Raw genomic sequence first — 15,852 nt, forward strand, 5'->3', positions numbered from 1 at the left:
TTGCAGGCATTATTTCAACTTTGATGAAAGCCTGGGGTTCCTTCAATGTTCCTGCCTGTAGATAACTCACCTCCAACTGCACATCTCCAGAACACTAGGACCAGGAAGAGCAGCAAGCTACTCTTGCACAGGCTTGTGAAAACTGATAGGTCCACATTAATGCATCTAATAACCCATCCTTCTCTAAGGGAACGGCAGATCAATATTATTTGATTTACAAGACTGTCCGAATCCCCTCAGATACAAATTATTTTCAAATCCTTCTAAACACTGCCAAATCAAAGCTGTCATTACAATACTGTAAAAGCATTTCACTGGGAAGTCCTCTATGCCAGTTCTGAGACCAAAACATTTGCACATAGTCACTTGCAAAGAGATAAGGAAACATTTGAAAGGACAGGGCAATGCAGCACACAGTCTCAAGATACCAAGGAAAGAGTCTCAGAACATGCATCCTTCCACCAAAGTGAGGGAACCAGCTCACTGAGATGCAAGCTACTATGCAGTGAATCTTAAATTTGGAATCTTAAATTTCCTATCAGTAGATGCATTTGAGGGGTTCTATGTAAAAAGAAGAAACACCAACCAGCTACCCTGCAATATGAATGAAAGACACTTTCAAAGCTTAGAGGAGGTGACCAACCACTTCTCCCACAGCTAAGTTGGTGCTTAGTGGCAGAAAAGACTGCACAGAGGTGAACCAAGTACAGAGCAAGCAACAAAGCCTTTATATTAAATTAGAACTGAAGCAGCAGAGGAGCAGGACAGCCTTCTGTCAGATTTTTAAACAGATTCTGATTACTTAGTGTTCGTTCTCACAAATGCTAAGACAGCGTAGTTATTTCCTGTGTATGATGCGGAAGCAAGTACTGTTCAGGACATCTCATCTTCAGTTGATTGCTCTGATCTTTCAGTGATCTGGAAGCTCACTGGTTTAGTGTGGATTTAGTCCCATTTGCTCCATCTTTTGCTATTCAAGAGACAGTAATATGTCCAGTGAAGGTGCTGACATATATCCTCATTCGAAAACGATCTCTGCTCTGTTCTCTTGGGTGTGCAAAAGGGCATTCAAATTGAGCATAACACATCGCACTGCAGCTTGCAGTCAACCTTCAATTTAAGATGTTAGTAACAAACCACAGAGCAAGATAAAGAAAACAAAACACACAACTTGGGGGTATTTTTAACTTTAACTCACTTCCGCATGCACGGCTGTTACCACAACATCCTAGGTAACATTGTGCCCACCAGTGCAGAAGACATTGGTGTCTATAGATTTCACATAGCCTAAAACACTTGCAGCAGCAAGTTATTAGAAGAAGAGTAAGAAAATTCTGAGTCTTCAGCTAGAACTTTTCCAGCTTCCCAGTTTACTGATGGTCAGAACGGCATCAGTGTCAGGTGCAGTTCAGTGTTTTAAGCAAGAAAAAGATATATCATTTTTCACTTTTGGCTTTTTTGAACACCATGTTCAGGTAACAGAGGGTCCTTCTTTGGTTTTTTTTGGAGCAAAGGACTAACGCTACAGCAGTAAGAAATCACATCATCTCAGTATTCTGGGAAAGAATAAGTTACAGCTCAGCTCATATAAAGGCAGCACAACAGAGCTGCAGGCTGGAGGATAAGACACATGGCTTATTCAAGTATTGTCTTGGTTTAGTGATAAAATGTTTTGAGCTGCTGGATAAGAATGCTTTCAGATCCCACCACCTTTCCAACCATGGGCTTGGAGCTTTCAGGTATTATAAGTAATAGTAGCCTTTTTGACCCCATTATTCAAACCATAGTAACCTTACAGTTTCTGAAGGAGCTCACAAAATGAGCAGCCATGTGTAACAGTTCCTTCACATAACAGCTTCTGGTTCTGTAGATTGTGGATATTACCTAGAACACAATCATTTTACTGCTTTCTGCTTCCTGTATTCCACTAATGCAAGCAAATTCACATGTTGATTGCTCCTTGGTGAAAAACATAGACACTGCAACAGAAATTCAGCCGCTTACACAGGATGGTTTCAGAAACACAAGAAAGGTTTCTCACTTGAGGTAAGCTCAGACCCTGATTTTTCACTGAGGATAACTGCAGCCACATAGCACTGAATTCAACTGGATTCAATACATCTCACCTAAAGTTCTGGTTATCTACTCAATAAAACAAACAAAGCGAATTAGTCTGCTTCTTCAAAGGCGATTTCAAGTTTCTTTAATACATAAATATATATGTAGGGGCAAAGGAAATAAAGGGATCTTGGAAAAATAGTTATCAATGCTTAAGGTTTTGATCTTGTCTCACAAAGCACTGAGTTATCTTAACACTTGGTACACAACATGCAGTAGTTACAAATAGTATACTAGAAAAGCAACACCTTTCCAATGCAGGCTGTGCAGTGCCTCCATTAATGAATGCTGTCAAAACTTAATGGAACATATGAATGTGAAGAGTAACGTAATTTAGTATCATTACTAAAGAACAATATAAAAAACCACCTACACCAAAAGCCACTCATACACCACACCAAACTGTCCAGATTTTGCACATTGTTATTGCTTAGACACCAAGTATTCTATTGTCTCCACTATAAGCTGCAATACAAGCAAGTTTCTTTCAACCCCTCCAGCTTTCCAGGCAATTTTGGTTCCTTAGGATATAGTTACTAGATCTGTTTTAGTAGTCAGATATTAACTAGATTAACCAAGTAATTGGGCTCAACTGAAAGGTGTTTAAAGGACAATACAATCATCAGGCACAGGCAGCATAGGTTCACAAACAGAACATCTTAACTAATTGGGTATTCTTTTACAACAAGGTCACCCACCTAATGGATGAAGGGAATGCAGTGGATATATCTTTCCTGGATTTTAATAAGGCTTCTGATAGTGTCCCTCACAGCATCCTTCTGGACCAGTTGTCCAACTGTGAGATAAGCAGGGTCACAGTGCACTGGGTGAAGAACTGGCTGGACAGCAGGGCCCAAAGGGTTGCAGCAAATGAGGCTACATCTGGCTTGCAACTGGTCACCTGGGGGGGGTTCCCTCAGGGCTCAATCCTAGCATAAGTTCTGTTCAGTACTTTTATCAGTGATCTGGATGCACAGGTGGAATGTGTCATCATCAGGTTTGGTGCTTATGCCAAACTGGGACATGCTGTTGATTCTCTTGAGGAGCATGAGGCCTTGCAGAGGGATCTAGATAGATTGGACCACTGGGCAATCATTAACAGCATGAAATTTAGAAGAACAAATGCAGGATTCCGCACCTGGGAAAGAGTAACTTCAGACTTGGACACGAGTTGGGAGAGTGGATGGAGAGCAACGAGATAATTAATAGAATATTCATAGATATTCATAGAATACCAGGTTGGAAGGGACCTCAAGGGTCACTTGGTCCAACCTTTCTTGGCACAAAACACAGTCTAGACAAGACAGCTCAGGCCCCTGTCCAATACTGGGGAATCCATCACTTCCTTGGGAAGATTATTGCAATTTCACAATAATCATTCTCACTGTGAAAAGTCTTCCTCTTGTGTCCAGACAGAATATCCCCAGGAGTAATCTGTACCCATTACCCCTTGTCACACCATTGGTCAGCTTCTGCACACAGGAAGGAAGCATTTCTAAAGTCTATGCAAAGACTTGTATGCCATATGCCTCTTGCTAACTTGCATATGAACAAGTCAACCATTCATTAGTGTCTTGTTAATGGATCAGTAATACATATGTAAAATCCCTCCTTCTCGATAATTTCCAACTGGAACTCCAAGGTTGACAGTGAATTGTTACATTAATAGGACTAATAGGACTGTTTATGTATAAGAGGATGTATGAGACCACAAGTATTGTGCGAGTTTCGTATCATCACTTTTTGACCGGGTAACTTGATATTGCTTGAATTTGTCAGGAGTAGAACTGCCTTACTTCTTACAGAGTGCCTTCAGAACTACTTGCTGCCATTCTGAAGCCCTGTGGATTACAATCATTTTAGGAAGATATGAAGTTCTGGATTTTAATAGAGGAAAAAAATGCAACCAGAACAGTCTTGTCCATCCAGCAGCTGGCCTGAAAAGACATTTAATGTATTGAGGAAATAGATTACCTTTTTTTTAATTCACTTTTCCAGAGAAGCATGTTCAGAGGGTGAAAAAGTTTTACCTTATTATACATAGAGACATCATGAACAAAAAGCCAGACTCCAAGGGGTGAGGGAGGTTGAGAGCCCTGACTCTTCACCCTAATAATTCATCTGGCAGCTCATTTTTTGCACTGTAACCGAGCACAGAACTAATACTGGAGAGTCAAGATCAGTACAGTTTAAATGCTATGGCAAGGAAAGATTTAGCCCAGAATTCCATGCTTTATTAGCCTGTGTTACTTAAAACCAAATACATTTATTAAATGGTGTGACTAAGTGATTGATCAGACTACGATGGCAGATTTTTCCTGTACTTAGTCACTTCCCCACCATAACCAGGTCTCCCAGTCCAGAGAATAAAAGGTTGTGAGTCATAAGAGCTTTCTATGGAGAAAAGGATAAATCAGTGACATACAGACAGACAGGAATGGCTGATGGCTGCAGAAGCCATCATTTTTGTTTCAAAAATACCTGGAGATTATAGGAAGGCACACAATTGTAGAATATTGATTCTCTAATATGGTGGATACAAGATTCTTTCACATCAATATAACCCCCTACCCTCCCAAAACAAACGAAAAAATACACAGGTTTTACAGCATTCACACTTCACTACAGTAAAGTAGTAAAGTACTCTACTGAGTAGCCTTCCTCTATGAAACAAACAAGTTGACCAGTAGAGCTAGAAACTTGCAAGGTAGCCTAGATCAGTCTAGACCACCCATACCATGCCATCCTTATTCACCACTTCAGTTACCCTCTTCCTGATCTCTTCTGAGATTTCATTTTTCTCTACCTAAAATCACTGCTGGCAGAGAGAGGAGCCCGTCTCTTCCCTCTCTCTGCCAGTCCTCTCTTTCTTCCTAATTACATGTTTCTCTACAGAGGGGATCAGATTCAGAGCTCTTCCATTCTTTCCTCTTTTAGGAGCACCCCTGTGCCTTTCTCTGTAACCATTTGTCAGCCAGCAATGGCCAAAGGGAGAGACACCCAGCATGGCCAAATGTTCCTATTTCTTAGCCTGGGAATGGGATGAGAACTAAACATCATTCCTTCATCCAAAGTTTCTATCTTTGAATAGGTTCCTCAGGACAACTGCAGCTTCAGAGATGTTGGAACAACTAGAAGAGCATTTTGCAGGGGTCATGCCATTAAAAACCGCTTAAAGAGTGATCCCTCCCCATTTAGTAAGAGTTCAAAAGGCCAGGAATTTCCAGCTGCCCCAGTGCTCCACTGGAGGATCACACATTAGTACAAATGAAGATATCCTTTCATACTGCACAGGAAGGAAGCAGCAGTAGATCACCTACCCATGTACCCCCAGTTGCTGCAGCTATAATTGTCTCTTGTCACAATATAAGGCCCAAACCTCCGCAATTTCGGGTTTTAAGCCTCCAAACTGTTGCATCATTTGTAGTGACCACGCCTGCCAGCAGCTCTCTCTTCCTACATCCCTGACAAGTTTTTACTGCACAATCTTTTAAACATCCCAGTAAGGGCCAGCATTAGCTACTGGAGTCAGAAGGGTGGGGTTTATGCCCACAAATTCCAAAATTCTGGAATGCTCCACGTTGTAACACTTCCGTGGTTGTTGCTAAGAGGCTTGCCCGGAAGAGTGGCCTTCCACGAATCTAGAGACTTCAGCTGCTTTAGAAGTTTCAGATTGGATAAAAACAAACTCCTTGGATGCAGTACTACTGGCTGCACGATGCAAATTCCTGCTGTTCCCAAACACCCCTAGGGAAAAGCAAGCAATTAACTGGATGCTTACTAGTGCTCTTAATTTACATCAGTTAATTGCCCTGGATTATTCCTGGGCAAAGAGGGATTTCCTCTTTTCCAATAGTGTGCCTGCAACAGCAAAGACACTCCTCACAGGGTGAACTGCTCTCTAGGATAATCCTTTAGGAGACAGACAGACAAACAAGACCCCGGGAGGGAGATGTGGGATGGGACCCGAGGAGTCAGTGTTGAGATTTTGGAGCTCTTTTTCTTTTTCCCAGCAGACCCCACTGCAGCGCTCAGAGCAGCGATTAAGCACAGATAACAGCTTTATTGTGCAAATTCAGGGAGGCCTCTCTCGGGCTCAGAAGGGAAAAGGAAAGGGAAAAAAAAAAAGGGAAAAAAAAAAAAAAGAAAGAAAGAAGTCAGCCAAATAAGGTTGTCTGAGCTGCCCCAAGCCAGGAAAGGGGCCAGGAGATGACGCAGGCACAGCAGAGGAAGCTTTTAGTCAGTCTCCTCCCTAACCTGGAGGGGGGCCAGAGCCACCTCTTCCAGGGGAGCTTCTCTGGAAGCAGTGGCCACTGATCCACAGGGACAGGCGGAGCCCAGCAACCGGGGAAGGGGCCTGTTCCCCTGCACGCCCAACTTCGCTAGAAGCAGAGACCGAAACTCTTTAAACCGCTCGGTTTCAGTTCATCGACCGCCTGTCGTGCAGCCACCCAGGGACTTGAGCGAGCTCTGCGCAGGAGGATTTCACTTCAGACCAGATATTATACATAAAACAACTGAAACAAGTTTCCTCTAGAGGCAGTGATGCCATTTCCTGTCAAAAAAGGAGTCCATATTAAGACATCTTATGAGCAATCCTCACGAGAAAAGCAAGAATTGTAATTAACCTTCAGGGGTGATTAATCACACAAGGGAGAGTTACCCCAAGTAAAGCACTGCAACCCCTTGGGGGCCCAGAAAAGGTACTGCCAGTAAGTGTTAAGGGGACAGGATACTTGCAAGGATTGAGGGATGACCAATCCCTGATATTAGGCACTTTTTCCCCATAGGATTCTTATAGCAGAAGCAGCAGATCTAAAGCTTTCTTTGGGCTCCTTCTATTGTGTGCACCTCACCAACCTCCTTCTTGCTCATCTGTCCCAAGCAGCAAATTGAGGTCAAAACCAAAAGGACTCAACTAACACATTTCATCTTCTAGAACCTCTGATATGATAAGCATTCTAAGCCTAACGCTGTCACACTAAAGTTTCAAAAATCAGGCACTCACAGTAGTTCTTGATCACCACAGTCCGAAGCCACTGTAAGTGATGTTTTCTGCACAACATTAGGTGAAAAGCTTGCGTTAAGAAGGGGAAGCAAGATTACACCAGTATGTAAAAACAAAGCAAACACTAGTTTATCAATGGTATTCTTTAAATTCCCCGTTTAAACACAGAAGGCCCATAAGTACCAAACCAAGCTTTTGCTCATTATCAGGCTTAACTGCTTCATCTACTGATGAATACAATACAAGCTGGGGTGTAAAGGTCTTTCCTGGTTTGTAAAGTCCCATGGCAGGTATAAAGCAACAGATAAGACTGAATACCAGTCGGGTAGTTTACCTGGTTCCACTGTATATTCAGCACTTTCTAACTACTGTTGCTGCTGAAGTACAAAGACATCTGAAATTCACCAACAGAAGCAACACTGTACAGGGAGCTCTCAAATACATCACTTTGCAACACCTCCATGCATCCAAAACTATTAGAAGATACAATGGACTGAGTCTGCCTAAGAAGCTAGCACCCATGTCCCACCAAAGCCTGCCTAACTTTGATCAGTGCTGCAAAGCTTCCCAAGTTATAACAAGCAAGGGAGGAAGAGGAAGAGATGAAACATCAAAGGGTTTGTCCTTGGAAAAGAGAGAAGGCATCTCAAACGCTTCCAAGTGTTCCTTCATAATGCAACAGAATCCAAATCCAGGACATCAAAAGAAGTCTCCAAGTCTTCCATCTGTCCACCTTTTGCCCTCAGTTTAAGACCTCTAGCAACTTACACACACAAAAGTAAATAAATCAATCACCCAAACAAACAAGTGTAGCACTCTGCTTTGTTACTCTGTTGCAGCAAATGGTAGCAAGTAGCTACACATCAAGAAACTAATTACCCAGAGGATTCTCCTGATACCTACCCCAGTCTCTCAGTTACCTTTCTTCTAACCAGATTCATGCAGCACCAAAGAACAAAGGGGGATATGCTTCAAGGACCTCTGGAGTCCAATACAACCACCAATTTAAGGTACAGACAGGGTCCCTGAAGGCCGTTATGGCTGTTGCTACACTGAGCATTAGAAAATATGAAAGGAAAAGGCAACAGCAGGAAAGAGTTAAAAAGATCTTAAATAGCATCATTGAGCTGAGATCTATGAATCCTATTACTCTCTTGTGCTGAAGACTTCATGCTTGTTCAAATGGATTTTCTATGAAGAAACACTTTGACCTAGAAACCTGGAGACTTATGAACATCAAGAGAAACACTTTATTCTGCTAATACAATAAGAGGAGCCCAAACTTTATTACACCTTAGCTTGAAGATCCCTGCATTCATGAGATTAGCTCTGATTAAACCCATTTCTCTACCAGTAAAGGCTATGTTACCTAAACCAGAAGAGCTCAAGCCCTAGTGACAGGATAGTTGAATGCACACATTACACATGACAGATGCTCACAATTCAAGTTCAGTGGCCTATCCATTCATATAGTCAAAAAGTAAGCTCATTCATAAGCAAAATAGTTAATGAAGCCTGGTACAGCATTGCTTTTTCTAATAGCTAAAACCACAGTAAAGTATCAGCCCATTAAATGGGTATGACTGGTACAAAAAAGGCCACTTTCCCTCCCACTCCTCCAACTAAGATGGTTTTTGTAATACTAAAGGTCAAGTGATTAACTACAGGGCTTGGACTAACTGTCAACGTGACACCTCATTCACTTCTATCGGGATTTAGAAGCTGACTTCCAGCTCTGCCAGTCTGGAATGACTCAGGGAGAGACTAGATCACTAGTCAGTAAGCATGAGATCAGAGCCCACTCATGGCCAGTAACGAGACTTCTCAACTAGGGAAGAGACTTCAGAGCTCAACAACGGCTTCCAAGAGGCATTTTATCACTCAACTGCATCCATCCCTCTACAATACAAAGCGTGGAGGGAATTACGTGCCCTTTTTGGTGTGCTCTTGAACTGTTCAACTCTTTTTTTTTTTTTTTGTTCTGAAAAGTCTGCAAATCTTAAATTGGGAGTTAGTTGCTTATCTATAAGATCACTCTAGATAAAGCAGTAAAGCTTTTCTGTTGAGAGCATGGCAGGATCAGCGGGCTGATCCACGATGGACTTTCTTACATAGTCTACAAGGCCTCCAACAACCAAACCCTCCAGTTGTGCACACATTACACTTCACAACAGCAAATCATGTGCCACTAGTTCAAAGGTTACTGGAGTTAATCTTGGATTCCTATTAATAGTGCACCAAAAGCATAGTGCCACTTGTAGCAAATCTCATGTAAGAAAATGGCAATCTCTCGCTAGATGTGTTAACATTTAGCCTAGCTTAACAAGGAGTGGGTACTCAGAACTCAACAGGTTTTGCTGCTCAAACCACACAGCAGCATGTTCTGTAAGCTTGGTGAGATGAATGATAAGAGCTACCAAACACTTCAGACACAAATGCTTTTCCTGCCCAGCCAGAACTGTTCCCTGGAACATTTCCTCCATCCGTCTTCTTCACAATGGATTTATTTTTGAGATGTAGCTATATGTGAGCTTCATCTAACTGCTCAAGTTTCACCCACGTTTGACCTTCATTGGAGAAAGTCACTTGCATTTTACTATTTTGTTAATTGAGTAACTATTAGCAAATCTTAAGCTAGCACACCAGCAGTCACGTTTCTTTCACATGAAGAACTGATTACACAGTTATGCCAGCACATCCTGTTCCGGCAAACCACAGCTCAAGCAATAATGTTTAAAATACTATTTCAGTTGAGTCTGCAGCTAGGGCAGATGGGGCAGGAAACCGAGGGCTGATAGAGCAGGAGGCCTGCAGCTCTGCACCTCAACAGGCACAACCATCTGAGCCGCTTTCTGCGGCATGCAATCCACGGTGTCACAGCAAAGCACTCTCATTTCTGTATCTGCTGAAGCTCCGAAAGCAGAACTGCTCTGTCAGAACCAGAAAGCAGCAGACTGAGAGCGTGAATCCAGCCCCGGGTGTGTCTGCAGGCACAGAGGCTGCAATGAGCACCTTGCAGCCAGCGCAGTGTCGTAACACTTGGATTCAGCCTGTTAGAGGGAATCCTGCCTCCTAAGTGCCCCCGCAACATATTGGGGATTTCTTGGCTGAGGCACACTAGAAGTCACTCATCACAGCTGTAAACTCTCTGGCTGAAAGGTCTCAACTACATTTTCCACTGAAGTCCCCTAACCCCAGCTACTTCTGTTAATCTTACTGAACTTGATGCCTGTAAGTTTTCTGAGGGTGGTTTTTTTAGGAAGTAACTCTTCACTAATCATTGCTGATGTTTCAAGGCCTTTCTAAAGCTTCAGAAGATGCTATCACAAACTTTAAGTGAGTTTGATATCCTTTAAGATGTTGATGTTTAAAAACCAAATAAGCCAGCTATTGTCTCAGGAAGCTGGCATTTAAGACAGCAGGAAAAGCAGAAATCAGTCAAACAGGCATCCAGGACCTATTCTAAAGTAATAAAATTAAACTGTGTTAAAAAAACAGTAAGGGTGGATTCCATTCCAACTTCCACTTGCACAGGGATGGGGTTTTGTTTAGGGCTTTTTTTCCTCTTCTTTACGTAAACCATAAACTCTTCGCTTAAACATTTGATGTTCTTAGGCCGTTTCAGATCACTCCCAGTGAGGAAACATCCAGAGCGTTCCAGCCTGCTCCTTCCTGTTTTATCAATGAAGGGCCAGGACCAATTCTTTTACTCCAACCGGGAGAAATTAAATGGAAAAAACCCATGCTCCTCGTTAGTCACCAAACTCCTGCTGCGAGGAGGAGAGTCAAGTACAGACTTGACCAGGCTTTCTGAAGTACTAAGATCTCTCCAGCCAAGAAATACTTCGAGTCAAGCTGGGACAAGGCTCCCTAGCAACTCAAGCTGACTAATTACAAGTTGTGAAAACCCCAACTTCTCCTCTGCACAGAGCACAGCAGAGGCGGCCATAGAATTAATTAACTCCCCAGCAGGCTCTCGTCAGTTTCACCCCGCTCGCCTTCCCAGGCCCGGCGCGCCCGAGTCCCGGGGCGCACACGCCGGCGCCGCCGCTGCTGCGGCTCCGCGGGCGCTGCCCCGCAGCGCCGTTACCCACCCGCCCCGACCAGCGGCCGCGGCCCAGGAGGGGCCCCAGCCCAGCCACCGCCCCGGACAAGCGAGGCGGGGGTGCGCGGCGGGGCACGCAGCACAAGATGGAGGGACGGGCGGCTCCGCTCCCCACCCTAACCCTGCCCGCCCGACCCGCGCTCCCCGGGACTCCCGCCTTCCCCGTCCCCTCTCTCCCTCCCAGGCCCCGCCACTGCTGCCGGGCGGGAAGAGTCCCCACGGGCGGGAAGAGTCCCCACGGGCGGGAAGAGTCCCCACGGGCGGGAAGAGTCCCCACGGGCGGGAAGAGTCCCCACGGGCGGGAGGCCCGGGCGCCGCCACACCCGCCCAGCCCCGCTCGGAGGCTGCCGCAGCGGTAGGGCCCCCTCCCCGCACCCCGGCTCTGCGCCGGCGGCACCCACCGTTTTCGGCATCTTCCCGGCGGACTGAGCACGGCACGCCACTCCTCCTGCGCCGGTGGGGCTCTCCGCGGGATCCGCGCTACTTCTAACGGGACTCAGCGCCGCGCCTGTCCGCCCCGGCGCAAGCCCCGCCCGGCCCCGCCTCCTTTGGCCCTGCACCCGCACGCCTTCGGCCGGGGATGGAGCTGCCGCGTTCCCGCCCTGGTCTCCTCGGCCATGCGGCACAGGGAGGCCGGGCTCCGCTGGGCGTTGCCGCCGGGATTCCGGGAGGCTTCGAAGCGTTCGTGGATGCCGCCGTCGGAGCGATGCCCTGAGAGGGGTCTGTGAAAGGAGCAAGCCCCGCCGGGCAGAAGCCGAGGGGCTCAGCGCCCCAGAGCTATGTGCCCTGAAGGCTGAAGTTTATTTGCTTATCAGGTGGTACTTGTGGTTCTTGCAAAAAGCATTATTTATTTAAAAAAGAAGCTATTTTATGGGCAATTGGACTGTTCAAAATAAGACTATAGTGGTGAGATGATGGATCCTCCTGTATCTCATTCAGCCTCAGTCATACCTGCTTGGGTGCACTTCAGTCAATAATCTCCTCAGTGCTCTCACCTACAAGGTTTGCATGAGTGTCTTTAACTAAAAAGCACAAATCCAGCTGCAGATGCTTCAAAAGCACAAGGGGCTGTGGCTCCCTGAAGCCTGGCAGACAAACCACCTCTAGTCTTCGAGACTTCTCAGAGGCCGCCATCATAATCACACAGTATAAAGGAGCAGTCAAATTCATGGATGAAACCAGTTTGAGGACCAGCTGCAGACTGTTCACCAAAGCTTCCTGCATCACCGGTGTTTTGGAACCACTGATGGAGAGAATCGAGATCCAGCCTTTTCATGGGGATTTAAAGAAGCCATCTCATCTAATTTCTGAAGGCAAGTGGAAACCTATCTTCCTCTTTTTCTTCAATTTGCGTCTTCTTGTCAAATCTGCTAAAGCTTTTTCAATCTTTAGGCCATCTTGGTTGATGGAAAGCCCAAGCAGACTACTTTTTTCGCCCAGCATGTTGGATAAATGAAAAGTGTGTTAATATGGGAACACATAAATTCAGATATAAAATAGGCAGAGAGCATGCCAAGCCCTACTAAGCAGCTCAGCACAGGCTCCTGCCGAGTGAACGATTTTCCTTCATTTGATGACACCATTCTGCTGGCATTAATATTAAAGTGAAGTATGTTGGGAATTGACATCAGATTCGTAACAACACTTTGTACGTCTTTAAAAACTGCAGTTCATTCTGAAGATCTCAAAGTGCCTGGTAAATACCCGTCATTAAATACTCAGGGTCTGCAGAAAGGAAGATTTCCTTCTTTATTCCCCAAGGAATAATATTGTTGTAAATGGATATGTAATACAACATAAATAATTTTAAAACCAGAGCCTTATAAAATGTGTTGATTTGCTTTTCAATGTGATGTTTCCTCACTAGGCAGCACCATGTGAGAAAGAGAAAATCCAGGTTAGTTCTCACCCTATAAAAAAGAAAACAGAAGGTTGTAAGAGACGAGGCCTTGCCTCACCCCAGGGTAAACTAGAATACTACAGAAAGTAATAGAACTATTCCTGTGCCCACCTGGCAGGAGATGGAAATGGGGCCCATAAGCTTTGTTTGCTCCACCTGAATATGCAGGCTTCACCTAAACTAGAATCTCTGTGCTGTGTCTACGTAGAAATTAAAGTCAGTGTAATTGACCTGACGTAAATTGGTGTAACTTTTCTACACAAAAAGTCACAGGCTCCCTCAGAGCCTGTTTACAAAGTTTTCTTCCTTTTCTGACTTGTTTTTACATGGAGACTTCCTCCGACTAGGTCAAACAAGAGTGCTCCATGAAAGGGTTCCGCTTGTTTCCTGCAAAAATTGATATTATCAAAGAGATCCAGAATAATAAAGGCACTTGCTCACAATTTTAGGAATGTTGGGTGGGAGCTTTGTCACTGAATTCAAGTGGCGCTCTGGGGATTTCTTCATTACCATGCAAACAGATATAATGGGGAGATCCCAATTCTGCTTCTGTTGGGACTTCTACTGCAACATTCCTTCTGTTGAGTGGCTGAGGTAACTGTTTGGAGGGTTTAATCATTCTTTTTCATGAAGATGATAAAACCTCAGAAGATAAGAGTCTATCTCTTGCCTTGCCAGATTCGAGGAGCCATAGCTTAGCATCCAGGGACCTAACGTTTTCTTCACAGTGCTAACGACCGGAGCAGTGATGTTTCATGTCAGTGAAACAGTCAGATCCTAAGCAATGGCGTTCCCACTCACAGTGTGCCAGGCATTGGCCGCATGCACAGAAAGTGATAAACCGTATGTCAAGCAGTCTCCAAACAGTCTGAGGGGACAAGACAAAGCAAAGCGAATTCTACAGCACGACAGACACTTTCTCACCACAGCCACTTCTCTCATCCTTCTTCTGTATTACTCGTAGGAACAACCAAACAAAGTACCGTTCATGCCACTTTGAAAGACAAGGGTTCCCTGTGACAGGCATGTAAATCTCTACGCTTTACTTCATCCCATGCTTCTTCCTTTCTTCTTTCCCTTCCCTGTGGAGGGGGAGGACAAGACATCCCAAACATCTGAACTGTGTGGTGCTCCAGCGTCATGAGGAATTCCTGCTGTGGAGGTGCTGCACCAGGATCTCGCCTCCCCCACAGACCTCTCCTGTGCCAGCTGCTGAGGAGGGATGGTGGTATCAGGCTGCTGGCTTGCTGAGCCCTCCCTGCCTGGCCATGTGTGAGAACAACCACATCAGTGGATTCCTTGAGAGCCACAGGCAGGGGTTATCTCTCCTCCCCGACTGCAGGGTGAGATTCCAAGGGGTAAAAGTGTCAGCTGACTAAAGATCCTCCCTGCAGGAGGCTGTAGAGATGAGTAACATTAGCCAGGGCCTCAAAAATGCTGTTGTTTCCAGACTGCTCAGAGCCCCAATAATATTGAAGTACTTCAGAATTAGATTAGACCAGGATGACATTAAACATTCTCCTGGGAGGAGGTCTGGTGTTTCACTGGGGATTTATTGTCTTGGTTTCGTTTACATCAAACCTTTTGTAGTACCTTCTTTTCAACAGAAAAAGAACGTACATTATTTGGTCTGAAATACCAGAATTACGTAGCGTGAGCACTTAAGCAAGGGGCCATTTCATCAGCATGTAGTGTTCTGGGACTAGTGCTGGGTAACTTGAACTGCCCGTCACGTAGCTTTGCCAGAAGACAGAAGTCTTATTCCATCCAGCTTGCCACCATGTCATTTAAAAAACAAGCAAACAAATGAGCACACTCCAAAAAAACAACAATAAAGATGTTCCATACTAAAATGTGTACTTATGTCAGAGGGCTGAAAGAAATCCAGTTTAATTCACACAGGCAAATGGAGGCAGAAAATCAAGTTGTTACCGTAGGAGAAGTACCTTCGCCACAGAGTAGTCCTGGATTGTCCTGTATTTAAATTAAGCAGTCTGGTTATGAGTTATTCTTTGAGCAGCAGGTAAGCTTCTTTCACCTGCTCTTACAGTTTTCTTCTGCTCAGACATTAATGTCTGCAGTTTCACAGTGAGATGCCTTTGCTGGTGCTCTTGGATCATTTTAGTGTCTGATTGTGTTTTGAGGTAAAAAGCATCTTTTCTCACAAACACAATCAATCTTTACAAACACCCTTGCCTTGCTTTGGGCACCAGGGTAACCTTTTGCAGTGATTCTCAAGCTGGGAGGATGAGAGGGCAAAGGAAAGGGAGAGCATACAACATCTAAGGAGGCAGGATTTGAAAAGGCTGAGAATAATTCCATTCCCACACAGCTGCTGGTACGGGACAGGAGCTGATGGGGCCATTGTATCTGTAATCCCATTTATCTGACTCCCTTTCCACCCTGAGGAATGGAGCTCAGTACAGTATATAGTCCCAGCTCCAGGCTTGTCCATTCGCTGCAGCAGAAATAGCTGGAGCTGCCTGGAAATCCCAGGGATTTGAGTCTGCAGATGCTCTGTAAAGCCCTAGTTCCTAGTTCCCTCTGGCATATGAGTCCCCCACTGCCAGTGAGGCCCCTGAAGGGACCAAGGGAGAAGGCAGGATGAGGGGCAACGACTCAGTGTATGGCCCACATCCCTGTGTGTCTGGGGTATGTTCAAGGGGAGACTTTTAGACCAGACAAAGGGTGTGCAATGTATGCAGTGACCATGTGAAAAAA

At 44.9% G+C, this 15,852-nt stretch overlaps 1 protein-coding gene across 1 annotated transcript in view; it reads right to left on the minus strand.

Moving 5' to 3' along the window:
• MSN (moesin) overlaps window positions 1–11,733 on the minus strand; it is a 43,107-nt gene extending 31,374 nt beyond the window's left edge. Inside the window, exon 1 of the mRNA XM_080624917.1 lies at window positions 11,633–11,733. Within this exon, the coding sequence (XP_080481043.1) occupies window positions 11,633–11,644 (12 nt within the window). The 5' untranslated portion in view covers window positions 11,645–11,733. The remainder of the gene's footprint in view (window positions 1–11,632) is intronic.
• Window positions 11,734–15,852: the final 4,119 nt, after the last annotated feature.

Source organism: Psittacula echo (genome assembly GCF_963264785.1).
Source record: "Psittacula echo genome assembly, chromosome: 8".
Lineage (NCBI taxonomy): Eukaryota > Metazoa > Chordata > Aves > Psittaciformes > Psittacidae > Psittacula > Psittacula echo.